General features: G+C 49.3%; 5 protein-coding genes across 5 annotated transcripts; 3 read left to right on the top strand and 2 right to left on the bottom strand.

The window, feature by feature from the left end:
* Positions 1–386: 386 nt before the first annotated feature.
* On the top strand, positions 387–2,183 carry N7496_010949 (bestrophin family protein; the record flags this gene model as incomplete). Its single annotated transcript, XM_056703862.1, has 7 exons — positions 387–593; positions 654–801; positions 858–942; positions 992–1,120; positions 1,184–1,533; positions 1,592–1,765; positions 1,828–2,183. The coding sequence occupies 7 exons, from the start codon at positions 387–389 to the stop codon at positions 2,181–2,183; spliced, it is 1,449 nt and encodes a 482-aa protein (XP_056549822.1).
* A 224-nt stretch (positions 2,184–2,407) lies between these two features.
* On the bottom strand, positions 2,408–4,888 carry N7496_010948 (Elongator subunit ELP2; the record flags this gene model as incomplete). Its single annotated transcript, XM_056703861.1, has 2 exons — positions 2,408–4,696; positions 4,760–4,888. The coding sequence occupies 2 exons, from the start codon at positions 4,886–4,888 to the stop codon at positions 2,408–2,410; spliced, it is 2,418 nt and encodes an 805-aa protein (XP_056549821.1).
* A 246-nt stretch (positions 4,889–5,134) lies between these two features.
* N7496_010947 (ubiquitin-related modifier 1) lies at positions 5,135–5,587 on the top strand (the record flags this gene model as incomplete). Its single annotated transcript, XM_056703860.1, has 3 exons — positions 5,135–5,193; positions 5,254–5,418; positions 5,470–5,587. The coding sequence occupies 3 exons, from the start codon at positions 5,135–5,137 to the stop codon at positions 5,585–5,587; spliced, it is 342 nt and encodes a 113-aa protein (XP_056549820.1).
* Positions 5,588–5,711: 124 nt separating this feature from the next.
* On the bottom strand, positions 5,712–8,020 carry N7496_010946 (bifunctional fructose-2,6-bisphosphate 2-phosphatase/6-phosphofructo-2-kinase; the record flags this gene model as incomplete). The annotated part of the gene is made up of 11 exons (XM_056703859.1): positions 5,712–5,966; positions 6,023–6,199; positions 6,252–6,626; positions 6,686–6,805; positions 6,854–6,961; positions 7,015–7,095; positions 7,151–7,320; positions 7,377–7,474; positions 7,549–7,584; positions 7,650–7,838; positions 8,007–8,020. The coding sequence occupies 11 exons, from the start codon at positions 8,018–8,020 to the stop codon at positions 5,712–5,714; spliced, it is 1,623 nt and encodes a 540-aa protein (XP_056549819.1).
* A 739-nt stretch (positions 8,021–8,759) lies between these two features.
* On the top strand, positions 8,760–9,990 carry tom40 (TOM complex pore protein TOM40; the record flags this gene model as incomplete). The annotated part of the gene is made up of 3 exons (XM_056703858.1): positions 8,760–9,071; positions 9,171–9,818; positions 9,886–9,990. The coding sequence occupies 3 exons, from the start codon at positions 8,760–8,762 to the stop codon at positions 9,988–9,990; spliced, it is 1,065 nt and encodes a 354-aa protein (XP_056549818.1).
* Positions 9,991–15,507: the final 5,517 nt, after the last annotated feature.

Below are 15,507 nucleotides of genomic sequence, written 5' to 3'. Positions count from 1 at the left end.
CTCCTAGTTGGCCCAATAGAATATCGCCAAAAGAAGCGCTTACGAAGACACGCAGCCTTACTATTCCAGTCAGAAGCCTTCAAAGCTTTACTTTGATACTCATTCTCCTTGGCGTGGCTGCAGCTGTTTCCTAGGACGGCAAGTCGCACTGTAACTTGATGTACTTGGATGGTTAGTCTGGTCAAAGCATAGTCACCAGGATCTGTAGATCGGGATAAGTAAACACGAATGACGTAGCTTCAACATTCTTCCTCGTTGATATTAATGACTGGCGGACCTATCTCTAGTACCTTTTTTTCTCGCTCCCACTAGGTTGTGAATCTAAACAGCACGGCTTTTCGCTCTTCTCTTTTTCCCCTCTTCCCTTGGATCGATTTTTCCTTATCATGTCGGATTGCGGCGATCCAGTATCCACCTCCGTGGATGTAAACCACGACGACGATAAGGATGTCCCGACCGCATCGTTTCCACGCTCTAAGGAGCAAGACTTTATCGAGTCCTTCTCCCGGCGACCGAGCTTTATGGATCATCTAGCGGACTCCCGAGAGTCACAGTTCCACGTACAGGACAGAAGCGAGCTGGAGCGATACTTTGTATGTAGCCCCGAACAGAACCATCGAGGATAATATCGATATATAACATCTGGAAATTAGCATGGACCTCGAAATATGACCAGACATTCGAAATGGCCAACCGTCATGAGAGTCCAAGGCAGCGTAATGCCTCAGATGATTTTACCGCTGTTGCTAGTCGGGGGCTGGGCTACTCTTATTACATGCATTTCTCATTTCAAACATAATCGTGAGTCTGAGCTCCTTCTACCACGATTGGACATGGTTGATTGAAATGGCATGTAGTTGGTATTAACAATATTCTTCTTACCGTCCTGGGCTTTGTGGTGGGTTTGTCATTGTCTTTTCGTGGCTCAACTGCGTACGAAAGGTATACTTCCCTACAAACTCATATCTTGACTGCAGATAACACTCCATAGATGGGCGGATGGACGCAAGTACTGGGCCGGGCTCATTCAAACTTCGCGTAACCTAGCCCGCGTCATCTGGGTACATATCGGCGAACGTGAAGGAGAGGAGAATAGCAAGGTGGATCTTCTGAGAAAGATGTATATCCAGAGTCCCATCTGGAGTAGTTGGACTTGCATTAACCATTAATCATCTCATCATAGATCAGCCATGAACCTCATTCTCGCCTTTGCTGTCTCATTGAAACACAAGCTCCGCTTTGAACCCGATGTTGCCTATGAGGATTTGGCCGGCCTAATTGGCCATTTAGACACGTTCGCACTCGACGCGCATGATCATAGCGTTGTATCGCCGCATTCGAAAACACCTTGGAAATCCATGGGAGAGTATTTGGGCTTCTCATTCGCCAAGTCTAACCCTCGCAAGCTCGTCAAGCGATCCAAGAAACCACTTGGACATCTCCCGTTTGAGATCCTCGTTCATTTATCCGCCTACGTTGAGTGTTGCGTCAAGAATGGTACGCTCTCGGTGCCACAGTACCAGGGCCAAGTCAGTAAGTTGAAGAGAGTCATACGGAAAACAAGTTCCCAAAATCTCAACTAATCGTATAGTGACCATGCTGTCCTCGCTAAACGAAATCTTGACCGGAACGGAGCGAGTCCTAGATACGCCTCTACCCGCAGCTTACAGTATCGCTATATCACAGATTTCCTGGGTTTACGTGATGCTCCTCCCATTCCAGTTGTACAATTTCTTGCATTGGACTACAATTCCCGCATCCATAGGTACGCCAATGCCATAGTCATATCTTAAACGAAACATCCCTGACTTACCCGCTTCTATCTAGTCGCCGCATACATCATCATCGGCCTACTCTTCATCGGCAGTGAAGTTGAGAATCCCTTCGGCGAAGACGTCAATGATCTACCGCTCACGACATACTGTCGCCAAATTGCCAAGGAGCTTGATATCATAACTGCTACTCCGCCTCCAAGGGCGGAAGACTTCATGGGTCGCCCGGAAAACTTGGTTCTATTTCCTCTCAGTCAGGATGGGTTTCCTGCGTGGAAGGATAGGAGTAAGGCGGATATTCATGCTGCCCTGCGTGCAAAGTTCGTTACTAATCCAGGCGTTGTGGATGGATCGAATGTTTCTACCATGGGGATGAGTTTCTCGACGCGAAGAACCACGGAGTCCGTGTGAGCTTTTCTATTCAAGTCCTATCGTTTGAGGTCGAGAGGCATGATTATGTGAAAGTTCAAATTAATTCGTCGATGCGATTTGGGGGGTTTCAGTTGATGTGAAGGTGGTCTTCAGTATTTACTACTTGCTGCCAGCATGTTCATATCCAGAAAATACTTATGATGACTTTGTTCATTAGTCAAGCCGAGTAAGCAAATCACTTTATTCGTCTATATACATTGCAATCATGAGAGTATGTTAGAGATGGCGTATATGCGAGTGGAGGTATCTTCGCTAGCCACTGCAAGTTCAAAGTGAGTCCTGCTATCCACATCGGCGACTGGCACAGGCCTCCATGATAATTGGGTGATTGTCTTCGACGGGGCAATAAGCCGGTCGATGGTCACAATGTGTTGTGCCTCGAGGCTATCAGCAGCAATGCTGTGAATAGACACGGCACCGGTATCTTCTCCTGCAGCCAGGATGAAGTTGTTTTTATAAGGGGTAGGGAAGAATGCAACTGCCGACACTGCAGATGTCAAAGCGATGGTAGTCTTGCAGGTAAATGCGTCTTCGGTCTTTTGCCAGATCTTGACGGATTTGTCACGGCCGGCTGTGACGAAGATGCGTTCGGCGGTTGTTGGGGCCCACGCTGCACCTAGGATCATTCGAGAGTGACCCTTCGGGTTTGTCGTCCAGCTGGTGAATGTGGTTGGGTCCTGTTCATCTCTTGCGAAGACGGCCCATTGGCGGTCTCGGCCCACACTAAGGAGGAACTTGTCGTCATCGGAGAATGACAGGTCGGTGATTGTTAGGGAGTGTGCTGTGAGAGATGGCTTGATCTCATGCCAGTCTGATGTATCGTACAAACGGATCACTGCGTGGTCGACGGAGCTGGCCTTGCAAGCAGTAGCAATGAGCGAGCGGTCGTGGCTCACGGCAACGGCGGATATTTCATAGCCGTGGCCGTAGAGCTTCTCGTGCTCGGGCCACAGGGTATATCGAGATAGTTGGTCTTCAAGTGGTGGGGAGTCGGTAAGCAAAGCGGTAGCAGGAGCAGATGGCGTTGCTCCGTTGAAGTTCTCATTTTCTTCGACGGGGGCTTCATCTCCTTGAGCCTTGTTTGAAAGACCCAAAACTGGAATCTCAGCCGTGTCTGGCATATCACTCTTAATGGTTTGTTGGAAGCCAGTCAGCTTCTCTAGAAGCTCTGCGATCTGTTTGGGCTCATTGAAGACACGCAGAAGCTTCTCATCTGCACCAGATACAAACTGTGCAGGTCCTAATGTGTCAATGCAGTTCAAGTCATATCCGTGAATCTGAGGGCGAGAGAACTCATGCCATGAGCTCTTGTTGTCTCGCAGCCATTGAGCATGAAGACGTGTAGTTTGATCGGCGCTAGTGGAAAGTAGATAGCCACCACTGGGCTCCCATTGCGCGCCATTCGCTGACCGCACATGGCCTGAGATGCCGAACTTTTGAGCCCAGATGTCTCCTTCGGAATCATACTGCCAGACTCTCCAGCTACCTGTGCGGCCAAGGCTTACCACCTGCTTGCCATCTGGCGACCAAAGACCAATCCAGAAGCCACCAGCACTGCCAGTCGCAGTGGTCGAACCTTTCTGAGTACTAATTTCTCCCATTCTCTCCCCTGACACCCAGACTCCGGATACTGGGTCTTGTTCCCAGATGGTGATGGTGTTATCGGCTGATGCAGTCAGCAGCTGTGATCGCGCTGGATCGGGGTTCCATGCTGTAGTGTATATCCAGTCTTCATTGCCGAACAGAAGAGCCTCGAAAGTGATCGAGTACTTTGAGCCAGCAGCTTCAAACTCATGGGCCTTGTTAGATAGAGTAGGCTCCATTCCACCCAAGAGAGGATCATCTTCATCAACCGTAGCAGAGACTTCTGCTTCACCCTGACATAGTCGCCACAGACGAATGTACTTGTCTTGACTAGCAGAGGCAAGCAAAAGATCATTGGTCTTGCCCTGCTTATCTTGCGTGAACGAGAGCGACCGAATCCAAGCCTCGTGGCCCGAAAGAGCAGCCCGACGTTGAAATTTTGGCGCTTCAATAGACGATTCCGCAGAGTAGATCTGCACGCTCGTGGTAGTTCCTGCGACTGCCAGCACCAAGGGCTTGCCATTACCTGCCTCGAGTACCCGCAGAGCAAGCGTAAGCGGGAAGAATCGAGGTTTCATTTCGATTGTTTCCACCAATTCAGACTTCAATCCATCTTGCGCATTGATTCTCCAAATTCGAACCGTTCCATCTGCAGCACCAGTTGCGACGATATCCGTTCCGTCGGCCACGGCAATCGCATTCACGCTTCCTTCATGCCCCTCAAGGGACGCAACTTGTTTGAAGTTGCGCGAGTCACTCTCTTCTTGTTTCCATACTTTAATTGTACGATCGACGGAGCCGGTGAGGAGGAACTTCGCCCCCGAGGCGGGGCAGGTGTAAAATCTAACGACGCTGACTTTGTCGGAATGGCCCACGAGGAGGGCATACACACCCTTGTGTGAGTCATCCTAAGCTACCTGTCAGCTCTGTCACAAAATTTCAAACTCTTCTAAACACTCAATGGACCATACCAGAGGCTCCCACAAGGCGACATTGTTGTCCGCACCAAAGGCAAGCACACCCGACTGGACATCCCAATCGGCAGCCCCGGGGTGCCGGTTTCCTCCCACGCTGATATAGTCGGTTGTGACAGACGCCATGCTTGCAAAAAGTTGCCCGAGCTCAGACGTCCCCGTCGTGTCGGCGTTGGAGATTGCAGTGACGGAGAAAAGAGCTGTCGCAAAAGATAATTGTGGAAGCGGTCTTATCGATAAGGATGATTCTGCCCCAGCCCCTCCCCACCGCCATCATCAACTTCTACCTTTCACCAGTCCAGTCAAGAGAGTTCATAACGCTTTCAAAGGGCATAATAACTCTAGAGACTCGTTGTTCTACTTCCTAGAGTCATGTCTGATGCTGCAAAGGGGGCTGCTGGCCCATCCATCCCGATCACCGTCGAGTTCACGTACGGTCCCTCGATTTCCCCGAAGACTTGATCTAGCAGCTTCTAACACGGCTTCTATAGTGGCGGACTTGAGTTGCTATTTGGCAATGAGCGGAAACATAAAGTCTCATTACCCGCATCCATGGAGGATGGCAACCCGACCAACATCGCATACCTACTTCCGTACCTTGTGGACAATCTCATGCAAGACCAACGGAAGGAGATGTTTATCATGGAGGACAATGTGTATGTGATATAAAGACCATTGACTAGACCTAGGACTAACAAGAACTGCAGCCGGCCCGGTATTCTCGTTCTAATTAATGACGCCGACTGGGAACTCGAAGGCGAGGAGAACTACGAACTTCAAGCAGGAGATAATATTGTATTTGTCTCGACGCTACACGGAGGCTAGTGATATTTGCGGGTGGTACGGTATATACGTGGATAACGATATAAGCAATCAATTTGCAGCTGGAAGAAATCGCAGGAATAATGACACCATTATTCCCACCAGGAAGAGGTTCTCCGATCGGACTTTAAACAACGTCCTCGACGTGTTGCTGGGAGATTCGCTCCGGCTCACGAGGGGTACGAAGTCCACTTGGGGTCCTGAATCCACTCTGAGGAGTCCCAGCCCCGTCTAATGGGCTGCCCAGGCCTTGGATTGGGGAAACGAATCCGCTAGGAGGCACGGGGATCTTCAGATCTTCGGGCGAGGCGGGGATAATCTCTTCTGGCAGGTCGGGAATATGGATTCTGCGTGCTTCATTTTGGTAGCTCTCGGGGATGATCTAGAATAATTCAGTTGACATAACATATAAAATCAAGCAGAAAGACTTGATCGTACCTCAATGATCTCATCGCGTGGGAATTCCAAGAATGGAATGTCGGCGGCGTTACAAGCCATGAGATAGCCGTACAAGACTCTCAGCACGCTTTCGTGGGCGATAATGAGCAAATCGTTCTGCTCTCGCTCTAGTTCGAGAATAACGGGCTCAAGACGGACAGCAAGATCATGGTAAGACTATTAAAACGTCAACCCCGGTCTAGTCATCAATAATTCTGGATCTTCTTACCTCGGCTCGAGGGTACCGATGATGGTAGGGATCAAGCTCATGCTTTGCGACTTCGTCCGGCCACTCTGCACGGATGCGTCTCTCCGACATCTTCTCACAGACACCGGGGTTGAGTTGACTCATTTGAGAGCGCTGTCGGACCTTGTATCCTTTGTCGTAGAGGTATTTCGCAGTCTCCACAGTTCGGCGTCTAGTGGAGGTCCAGACCTTCAGTGGTCGTAGTTCATAACCCGCGTCACCGCGGGCAATCATGTCCTGTTTCTCGGACTCTCGGTGAGCAAGCAGACTGTCTGTCATTTTTCTGGCGTAATCGTCTCCCTGTTCGGATAGGCCAGAATCGGACTTGTAGAATGCGGCATCTTTCGATACGCCCGCCTGGAATGAACAGTCAGTTTTGGTCAAACAATGTCAGCATGGCTGGATTGAACACCCACCCGAACGAAGTAGGTCCGTCTCGATTTAATATGGAGGTTCAAGAGGTAGAAAACGATGCGGTTAGAAAGATAGCCGAAGCTGCAGTTGTTGACGATAAGGCGCTCTCCGGCATTGATCATCTGTTCACAGGTAAGTATTGATACTGATGGAAGCTAGGTGTGACAAACCTTGATATAGTTCAGGTCCTTCTCTTCCATGGTCTGGAATTGGGGAATTCGCGAGGAGATACGGGTCAAATAATGCTTGACTGCATCCTCGGGGCTCCATGAGACGTACTAGAAACAGTGTGAGCTGGATAGTCCTCGCTATCTAGTTGTGTAGTACTCACATCGGGTGAGGAAATCTTGACTCGGCGAACATTCTCCTCAATGATTCGTTCATCGTCGCACCAAGACTCAATGAAGAGTGTCTACGTGATCATGTAAGGTTCTGGCATTATTTTCAGTCTCACTGGACCAACATACCTCGATATCATGCTTTGCAAACTCTTTGGCAAGTGAGCGCCGCCCGGAAGCCAGTGGGTTAACCGCATCATAGATTGCAATCTGACCGTTCTCATGACTCAAGAAGCGGTAGATATCCTCACGACACTTTCGTACAATTTTCTGGCGAAGCAGGACAGATGATGCCGATGCTGTATGCTACATTAATATTGCGATTCCGGGCGATGTCTGGCTGTGGCACGCTCACCATTCACATAGAAATAGTCATCAGGCATGTCCTCACCAAAGGGAATAGTAGCCCGTCGATAGTCACCGAGATGGAAAATTCTGGTTTTGACACCAAGCCTGGCCAAATTGTCAACTCGATACTAGCAACAAAAGCTACGGAAGCTTTCTAGATTTCCGACAGCGAGACATACCATCGTAGGTAGCGAGCCAAGGCCACAGACATGTGCCTATCACGGTTCAAGCTTATTAGTATGTTGCATAAACTGTCATAGCACAATCGGGTCAAGCCTACGTCTTTCCTCTCGCAGGCAGCCCCACGGTGATGATCACAATGCGACCGGAGTGGAACAGCCGACCGGATTCCGTGCTATACAGCTGAGCTGGAGCCAGATCGGCCTTTTCCGGTAGGTCGTGGATCGCATCGACGAAAATTGAAGATTTCCGCCGGAACTGCGGCGAGTTGGCCACGATATCTGCCGTACTGTTACTGACGTCAGCTTTGATTCCAGGGAGAGAAGCTCTATACTTTCTGGCAAACTTGGTCCCAAGGCAGGATATCCAAGAAACCATATATGTACTGCTTGTATAACTGTGACAGAATATCTTTATACAGCTATACAGCGAGTATCAAGCTAGGGGGTTGACTTACAGTAAGGTATCCATGATGGCGGGGCGGGCAAGAAATGACGGGCAAGGTCCTCTTCCCGAAAAAATCACTCAGGTAACTGCGCGCGAAGCTGCACTCTGAAGCAGTCGAGCAAGAAGTTAAAGTAACAATTCAATCGCCTACGCCCGATGGCGAAATCTTCGATGAAAAGAAAGTTGGAAGGATGAAGGGAGAGGGAAGGCGGCATGGGCGGTATACGCGATAAGTAGATATCGGGTGGATCCTCAGCTCAAAGAGCCAGTCCAGATCTATACAGGACGCCTCAAACTCACTAACACGAGTTGGGAATCGATTCTCAATAAACACCAAGCTTCTAGCTGTTTTCGGTGGTGTTTATATCTTTAGTTTCCCTGTTGAATCTCTTAGAATATCAATTTTCATCGTCAGGCACTATGTACAGGCTCGTCCGAGAATCCCCGGCGTGCTTACCTAAGGCCCGGCAACCGGCAGCGACCAAAGACGCTACGCAACTGGCATTTTTCAATCCGAAAGTCTTCCAGCTCCGCTTCCCTTCGAATCCCTCAATACTCACTCCCCCGACTCCTCCGGGATAATCAGATACAGCCCTTTTTCCACCCTCTCCATCATCTGAGTCGTTTACTCGTCCCAGATATACCGGGCTGGCCTCCATCCTCCTTACCCATTGTCCTCCTTCTAACCTCGCAACGAAAAAACCCCCGTTGACCGGCATCGCGTGACGACATCTTCTATAATCCAACCCTCCTATCCTTCAAAATGGCCGATCTCACATCATCTCTGTCCATGCTCACGGACAATCCCGCCATGGCGATCGTGAACGATCTTTACACCTCGTTCTCTGAGCGCCGGGCCCTGCTCAACCTGCCCAACCCCGGCACCGTGGATAACATCGCGCGCGAGGTGCAGAAGGAGGTTCTGCTGTCCAACTTCATGTTCACAGGCCTCCGGGCAGACCTGACCAAGGTCTTCGGCATGTCTCCTCTGTTCCGCGTGTCCCACGCCTTCTCAATGGGCTCCTCAGGCAACCTGCCTCCGTACGCTTTCTCTTCCATGTACGGTAGCCCCAAGGTAAGAACAAGCTCTATTTTCTTAAACTCCCTTCACATACGAAGAGATCCTACCCTCCTCCCTGATTTCAATTACTGATGGAACTCCTCCTTTCTATAGGTCTTCATGCAAGGCAACCTCGGAAGTGACGGTACCCTCTCCGCCGTCTACAACTGGCGCTGGACCCCGGCCCTCGTCACTAAGACCAACGCCCAAATTATGCCCGGTGCCACCCAGGGTCTCATGCAGATTGACAACGACTACACTGGCAAGGACTTCTCCGCATCTCTCAAGGCTTTCAACCCGTCCTTCCTCGAGGGCGGCCTCACCGGTATCTTCGTTGGTAGCTACCTCCAGTCCGTCACCCCCGGCCTCGCCCTTGGTTTCGAGGCTATCTGGCAGCGTCAGGGTCTGAACACCCGCCCCGAGACTGCTCTGTCCTACTGCGCCAAGTACAAGGGTGAGGACTGGATCGGTACCGCTCAGCTGCAGGCTCAGGGCACCTTCGCCGCCACCTACTGGCGCAAGCTGTCCGAGCGTGTTGAGGCTGGTGTTGACATGAACCTCCAGTTCGCTCCCAACGCTGCTGCTATGATGATGGGTGGTCCCAGCCGTGAGGGTACCACTGCCATTGGTGCCAAGTACGACTTCCGTGCTTCTTCCTTCCGCGCCCAGGTTGACAGCGCTGGTAAGGTCAGCTGTCTTTTGGAGAAGCGCATTGCCATGCCCATCTCCCTGACCTTTGCTGGTGAGATTGACCAGGCTAAGGTATGATCATTCCTCTCTTTCACCCTCTTCTACTATGATTTGATACTGATTTTCTTGTTTCTTATAGCAAACGGCCAAGGTCGGCCTCGCCGTCTCCCTCGAGATTGCCGGTGAGGAGCTCATGGAGCAGCAGGAGAAGGCCGATCCCAACATGGTTCCTCCTCCCTTCTAAGCTTCTTGAACCTTTCTCCCTCTTTCCGTCCGAGATTCCCTCCTCAAAACCTCTCGAGGTCCAGATGCATACATCCTTCCAGTGTCTCTCGAGTTAATCACCCTTTCGACCTCTCTGTTTTAGTAGTTCTTTCCCCTCCCCCTTTCCCCCCAATGTCTGGATTGATATGGCACGTCAATTCCATCTCCATCGGTATATCCCCATCTGAATCCGGGTTGCTGGAGTAGGCGGCATTTGTTTGGCGCCATGGAGAGTCCCGCATGACCTGTATAGATTCACATCGCTGTGTGTTTTTTTTCTCTGCCAATGGTTTCTTTTCCCTTCCGTCTCGTTTATCTTCTACCTCTGATCTTCTCTCTTCCTTTCTTCTCCCGTCTCCGCCAATATCTGATGCTCGTATTTCTCCGGCTTTCTGTCTTGGTCCGTGGTCTTGCGTGTCTTGTTTTCTCTCGTGACTGGTCGGGGTTTCGTCTTTACGTTTTTCATCTATCCTTTTCCATTCGAGGCTTTGGTGTTTCTCGTGTGGCCTGTGGGATTGCGAGAGGTTTTCTGTGAAGTTGGGGGTTGGAGGTGCATGGGTTGCGTCTGGAGAGATCTCTGGTTATGTTTCGCATCATAGACGGACCAATGTAAAACAGTCTTTGAATCTTAATTGCAGCGCTTTGCATGTTGTATGTCTTCTTCGTTGCCGAGTGTATAAGTAGGCTAGTAGAGTAGTCGATTTGTGTTTTGTGAATCTTCGAGTGATAATTGCTACCAGGATGGACTCGAGCTCGTTTGGTAAGTTTTGGCTAGTCTTTTAGATCCAAATCAAGAGCCACACAATCAATAAGCCCTGCTATTTTAGCGTTGATGGTTAGTGTACGAAGATTCTGACATTGGCTTGTAACCTTGTTGAATATAACTCGTCCGTATTCAAGAATCTTGTCACACTCATTCTTTCCTACATGCAGTACCCAACTCTCTATATCACCTAACCCACACTACAGCAATAATCGATATTTTACTAGAAGCACGTGTCAAAAAGCAAAAGGTACATTGTAGGGAAGGATGCCTTAGTAGGGGATTACCACAGTGTTGCTGGACATCATCAAGGTCCAGCAAAACTAGAGCAAACGGTCCTATCGTGGTTCGTCACTGCATAGCCCACTGTCACCCACCAACACTAAACCCTAATTACAATACGTACATAAAGCATGCTTTGGTTCTGTTTCGGTGTCTTGTAGAAATCTGAAAGGGCAATAATACACACAGTTATCATAGTGGCTGTGATAATGTGTTTGTTTTCGGGTTGGGAAACTCTAGTTTTTTTTTTTTCTCGGTCACTGCTAATTATCGATGTGCAGGGCGCTTAATGGGGTATGGCCGACCTGCTTATAGTGCATACAACATGTAGTATAGAGAGGGTTGATTGATTTTCAGAGGAGGTAGTTAATTAGATTGTTCGTTACATAGAAATGCGCTTTTACACAAGCGAAATTTTAGGTAGGCTAAGAAGATATTTTAGTCGACCTCGTTAAAGTCTGCTAAGACTAATACGTGCAGCTTTGATTGACTTTTTGTTTCTTTACTCCTGACATACATCATTCTATAAGAGGTGTCGAAAGAGGTGACAAAACATGATTGCTGTAGTCCCTCTAGGCTATAAGTGACCCGGGTTAATATTGACTGCTTGAGCTGACTGCTTAAGCTCATCACATTTACCATGCACGGGCTACTATGTAGTATGAACATCTTGCTCGACCAGAAGATATTCTCACAAACCTATCAAATTCATGAAATAAAATACCTCACTTCCTGCCCAATCTTCCCCATATAGCGTGAAAGTATGATAGTATGATCGTATACTCACTGCCCCACCCCTCCTCCTTCTCCTCTTCCCCTCAAAACATCATCATCACCACCACACAAACCCCGAAGCCACCCCCGCGCACAACAACCCCAGTCCCCTCAAAATCCCGAAAGTAAATCTGATAGTCAGTCGGGGGGGGATACCTGCGGCCCTGACATCATCCTCACAGTCTGGCCCAGTCATTTTACCCGGGTTTGTCGACCTGCATTGGCGCCTTTTGGAGGGGGGCGAAGCCGCTACTCCTAATGTAGTGAAGTATCCCGTACAAACCCGCTACTGTAGGTGTAAGTGTAAGTGTAAGTAAGTGTAAGTAGGAGTTTAAGTCTAGTATCTCCGAGGCTAATGATTTGATTAATGGGGGGGGAGGGGGTGTAACGCGAGTCAGATACTGCTTGGCTTTGTGGTTGGGATGATGGTGCTTTTGGAGGGGAGATGGTTAGGGTAGGACTAATATGAGGAGTACTATACGGTATATAGTATTCTGGACTCTGTACTTTGTACTCCGGGCCCCGTTCTGTATTATGAGCTCGATTGTTGAATTCTTATTGTACTCTAGTAGTGCGACCTGGGTATATCTTTCCCCCTCCTTCATCCCCAAAAACTCACGGACCCCCCCATCCACCCCGCGCCCCTCGTAAAAGGTAAAGTGTAAATTATACTTGACGCCGTACTGTACATCAAAAACTATCAACGTTGAATCACGCCCCGCGGCCCGAACTGACTCGGCCGTGAATTGGAGGGGTTCTTATTATTCGTATATTCTGTACTGTAGTTGGTTAAGAAATGGGAGTGGACTCGAACCAATTCAGAAATTCTAACTATGGTAGTTCCAACTGTTACTGTACTCCAGTCGAGTCCCCACAGGGAAACGAAGTGCGGGCTCTGGTTGCTCGTTTCCTTGAAATTGATTGTGGGTAACGGTCCACTCCCGAGGTTTGTCTTTTTCGGTCCTGCCACTGGACTGGCCCTTGTTGGATTGCATTTGCGGACTACTGGGAGTCCGCTTCTTTTTACCTTGGCAAAAATTGGGTATATTGTACAGTATGCAAAGTGGAATCGTCGTTTGTGGGTGTAGACGCTCGTTTAATGGTGGAACATTAATGTACCCGCCATTTGGATCAGATGGAGGGTTTACTTTAAATTTATAACTGTGTTAGCCGAAATGTATTGTACGATTAACTGAATAGCCAAATACAAGAACTCGACTCAAAAATTCATTTCTAGGTTCGTTAGTCGCTAGTCAGGCAGCTATACTATATGTGCAACGACGACATGTACGAGGCGTACGGCACGGCATAGCCTATTTACCACAAATCTCAACCAACGGCAACTCCAAACCTAACATGCCAGCCATCCCGATAGACGCGCTGGGGGATCCCAACTTATTTGGATCGTCGCCTGAAAACTGGCAGATCGCCGAACTTACCGTACAGTAGCGCCCGGATCCAGCATGAACGGCAGAAGCATAACCCGTGAACTGTAGATCACCGAGGAAATAGGATGGTTTCAAACCTAATAACACACTGTATCAAAAAGGCAATAGGCAATTACAGTAGGATATGAACTCATAGCACAATATGTACTCCCGTACATATCACAATTTTACTCCTAAGTATGGATAGAAGTCTGATTGGAAGCTCCGAGTATACTTAGATTAATATTGGATCCCTCCCAATCTCGGGTGGGACCTCGACCAATGAGCCGCGCGGAGATGAGCGTTTCGCGTTCGCATTACTCGGTACATTCCTAAACTTCTCTCCGACGGTTAGTCCCAATTCTCGCTTCCGAGGGTGTTAATGTTAGAGGTTGGATATTGGTTTGGGGCATTGTCGGTTGGAGATTAGAATGAGCAGATTTTTTGTGGTATGCTATGCAACTGCGGTGCTCTCGGGGCTTGGGGGGATATGCATATAACATGCAATAAATATGCTTCCTCCCGAGGACGATACTTGTTGTTCGTGGTGTAGGAACACGATTGTCCAGTTGTAATGTGCATCTACATAAAAACACTCGTCGTGGAACTATTCCTTCATTAGATCAGTATACTATCCAGAAGTACGAGGTATACTCCAAGCTGCCACGATACACGTTAGAGGTACGGAGTACATAGCTCACAATCCTAAACATCACCACAAAACAACCGCGAGGCTAATTTCGCCTAACTCCACGTGTCTGACACGGAGGCGCCGCATTTATTGCAGAAAATGCCGTATGTATCCGGCTGTCCGCCCTTGCGTCCAGGGCCAAGTCGCCATTCCCCTTCCCGTCCGTCTCAGTTTCTCTCGTCGAGGCAAAACACGCATGCCAATGCCAAATGCCATGCTGGGATCCATATGTGCATTCCCACCTTAGACGGGGGCGTTTTTCAGGGACCGATCGACATACAGTAGTTTAACGATAGACCGAGTGCTGGAGTCAATTACAGTACTACAGCAGTGTGGGTATCTACAGTAGCTAAGTACATCGTATGTACTGTACCTCTGCATTCCTCATGCCAGTGGCCGGGCTGAGGTCAGAAAGAGGCCCCCGGCTCGGTTGACTACGTCGTGTGCCCGACTACCCTGCCCTAGTCCAGCCCGTTCGTGCCGAAGCCACAGGGTCTTAGGCATGTACAGTACGGCGTACTCCGTGCTTCTCACGGTGGGTTGCGGGACTCGGTTATGGGGAGGAGAGTGATGGGCCGTGCTGTAGGGCAGGACATGGCGAAGCGATACGACAGGTGATGGATAGTATGCGGTCCACTTGTTACAAAGGAGGATGGGTATACACCCTGGTTAGAACTTGAATGATTAGTATTATGTGAAGGCACACTGGGCAACCTCACTGGCCAGAGACGATCGATGGGGCTGAACCGGGCTGGGAAATGGAGCCTTGACCCTGTTCATCCCACTGGGCCAGTTGGAGGTTGGGCTTCAGCCCGAGAGACCCGGACCATGCCCAGCTCCGACATCCAGAACATACAGATGTCGGCAGCGAGTGTCCGTCGTAGGCTATCGTTTGTTGTCTTAATAGAATAGCATGTAGTGGCCATTCGATCCTGATTGCCCGATTATCTACCAGTCTAGACAAATTCGCTCACCATGAAATATAGTTACTTTCTTAATCCATCGTCAAACTCGTCCATCTCGAATGCAGTGCCGACGGGACCGTGCGGGCCTACGTCACTATGGGGAGGGGTGACAGCTGCGTCGCATGACAAGCACGAACTGTGGCGAGTTCCCCCTGGGTCTGGTGATGTCGATCTGCCAGGGCGAGAGCGTACAAAGGGGACAAAGACAAAGGGAAGTGGGATTTAGTTTGATACTAAGTCGAGGGCGCTAAGGATGTCGGACCTCGTGGGAGGATGCATGCGTTAGGATATAACTCGGTAATTAAGATGTTGGGGAGTATGAGAGGGAAAGAAGAGTAGTCAGGTGGAATAGTGGTTAGTACCTAAGAGGGGATATAAACTATGGAGAACTGGAAAGATCATAGCTATGCCTAACGAGTTCAGGCCGTGATACTGTTACTGTAGACTTCAATTCCTACCTAAATCTACCCAAGTGATCTCGATACCAGAGGGAAATCCCGGTACAAAGACTATGTAAAGCGGGAAAGAACCTTGACCAGGTTGCCGGGTAAAACATCCCTTACGGTGTAATTACCGGTCAGCAGGGACCCAGAAA

This window comes from Penicillium cataractarum, assembly GCF_028827025.1.
Source record: "Penicillium cataractarum strain IBT 29864 chromosome Unknown utg000009l, whole genome shotgun sequence".
Classification (NCBI taxonomy): Eukaryota; Fungi; Ascomycota; class Eurotiomycetes; order Eurotiales; family Aspergillaceae; genus Penicillium; species Penicillium cataractarum.
Note: the sequence above shows the minus strand (reverse complement) of the source record. Positions and strands in the feature narration are given on the sequence as shown.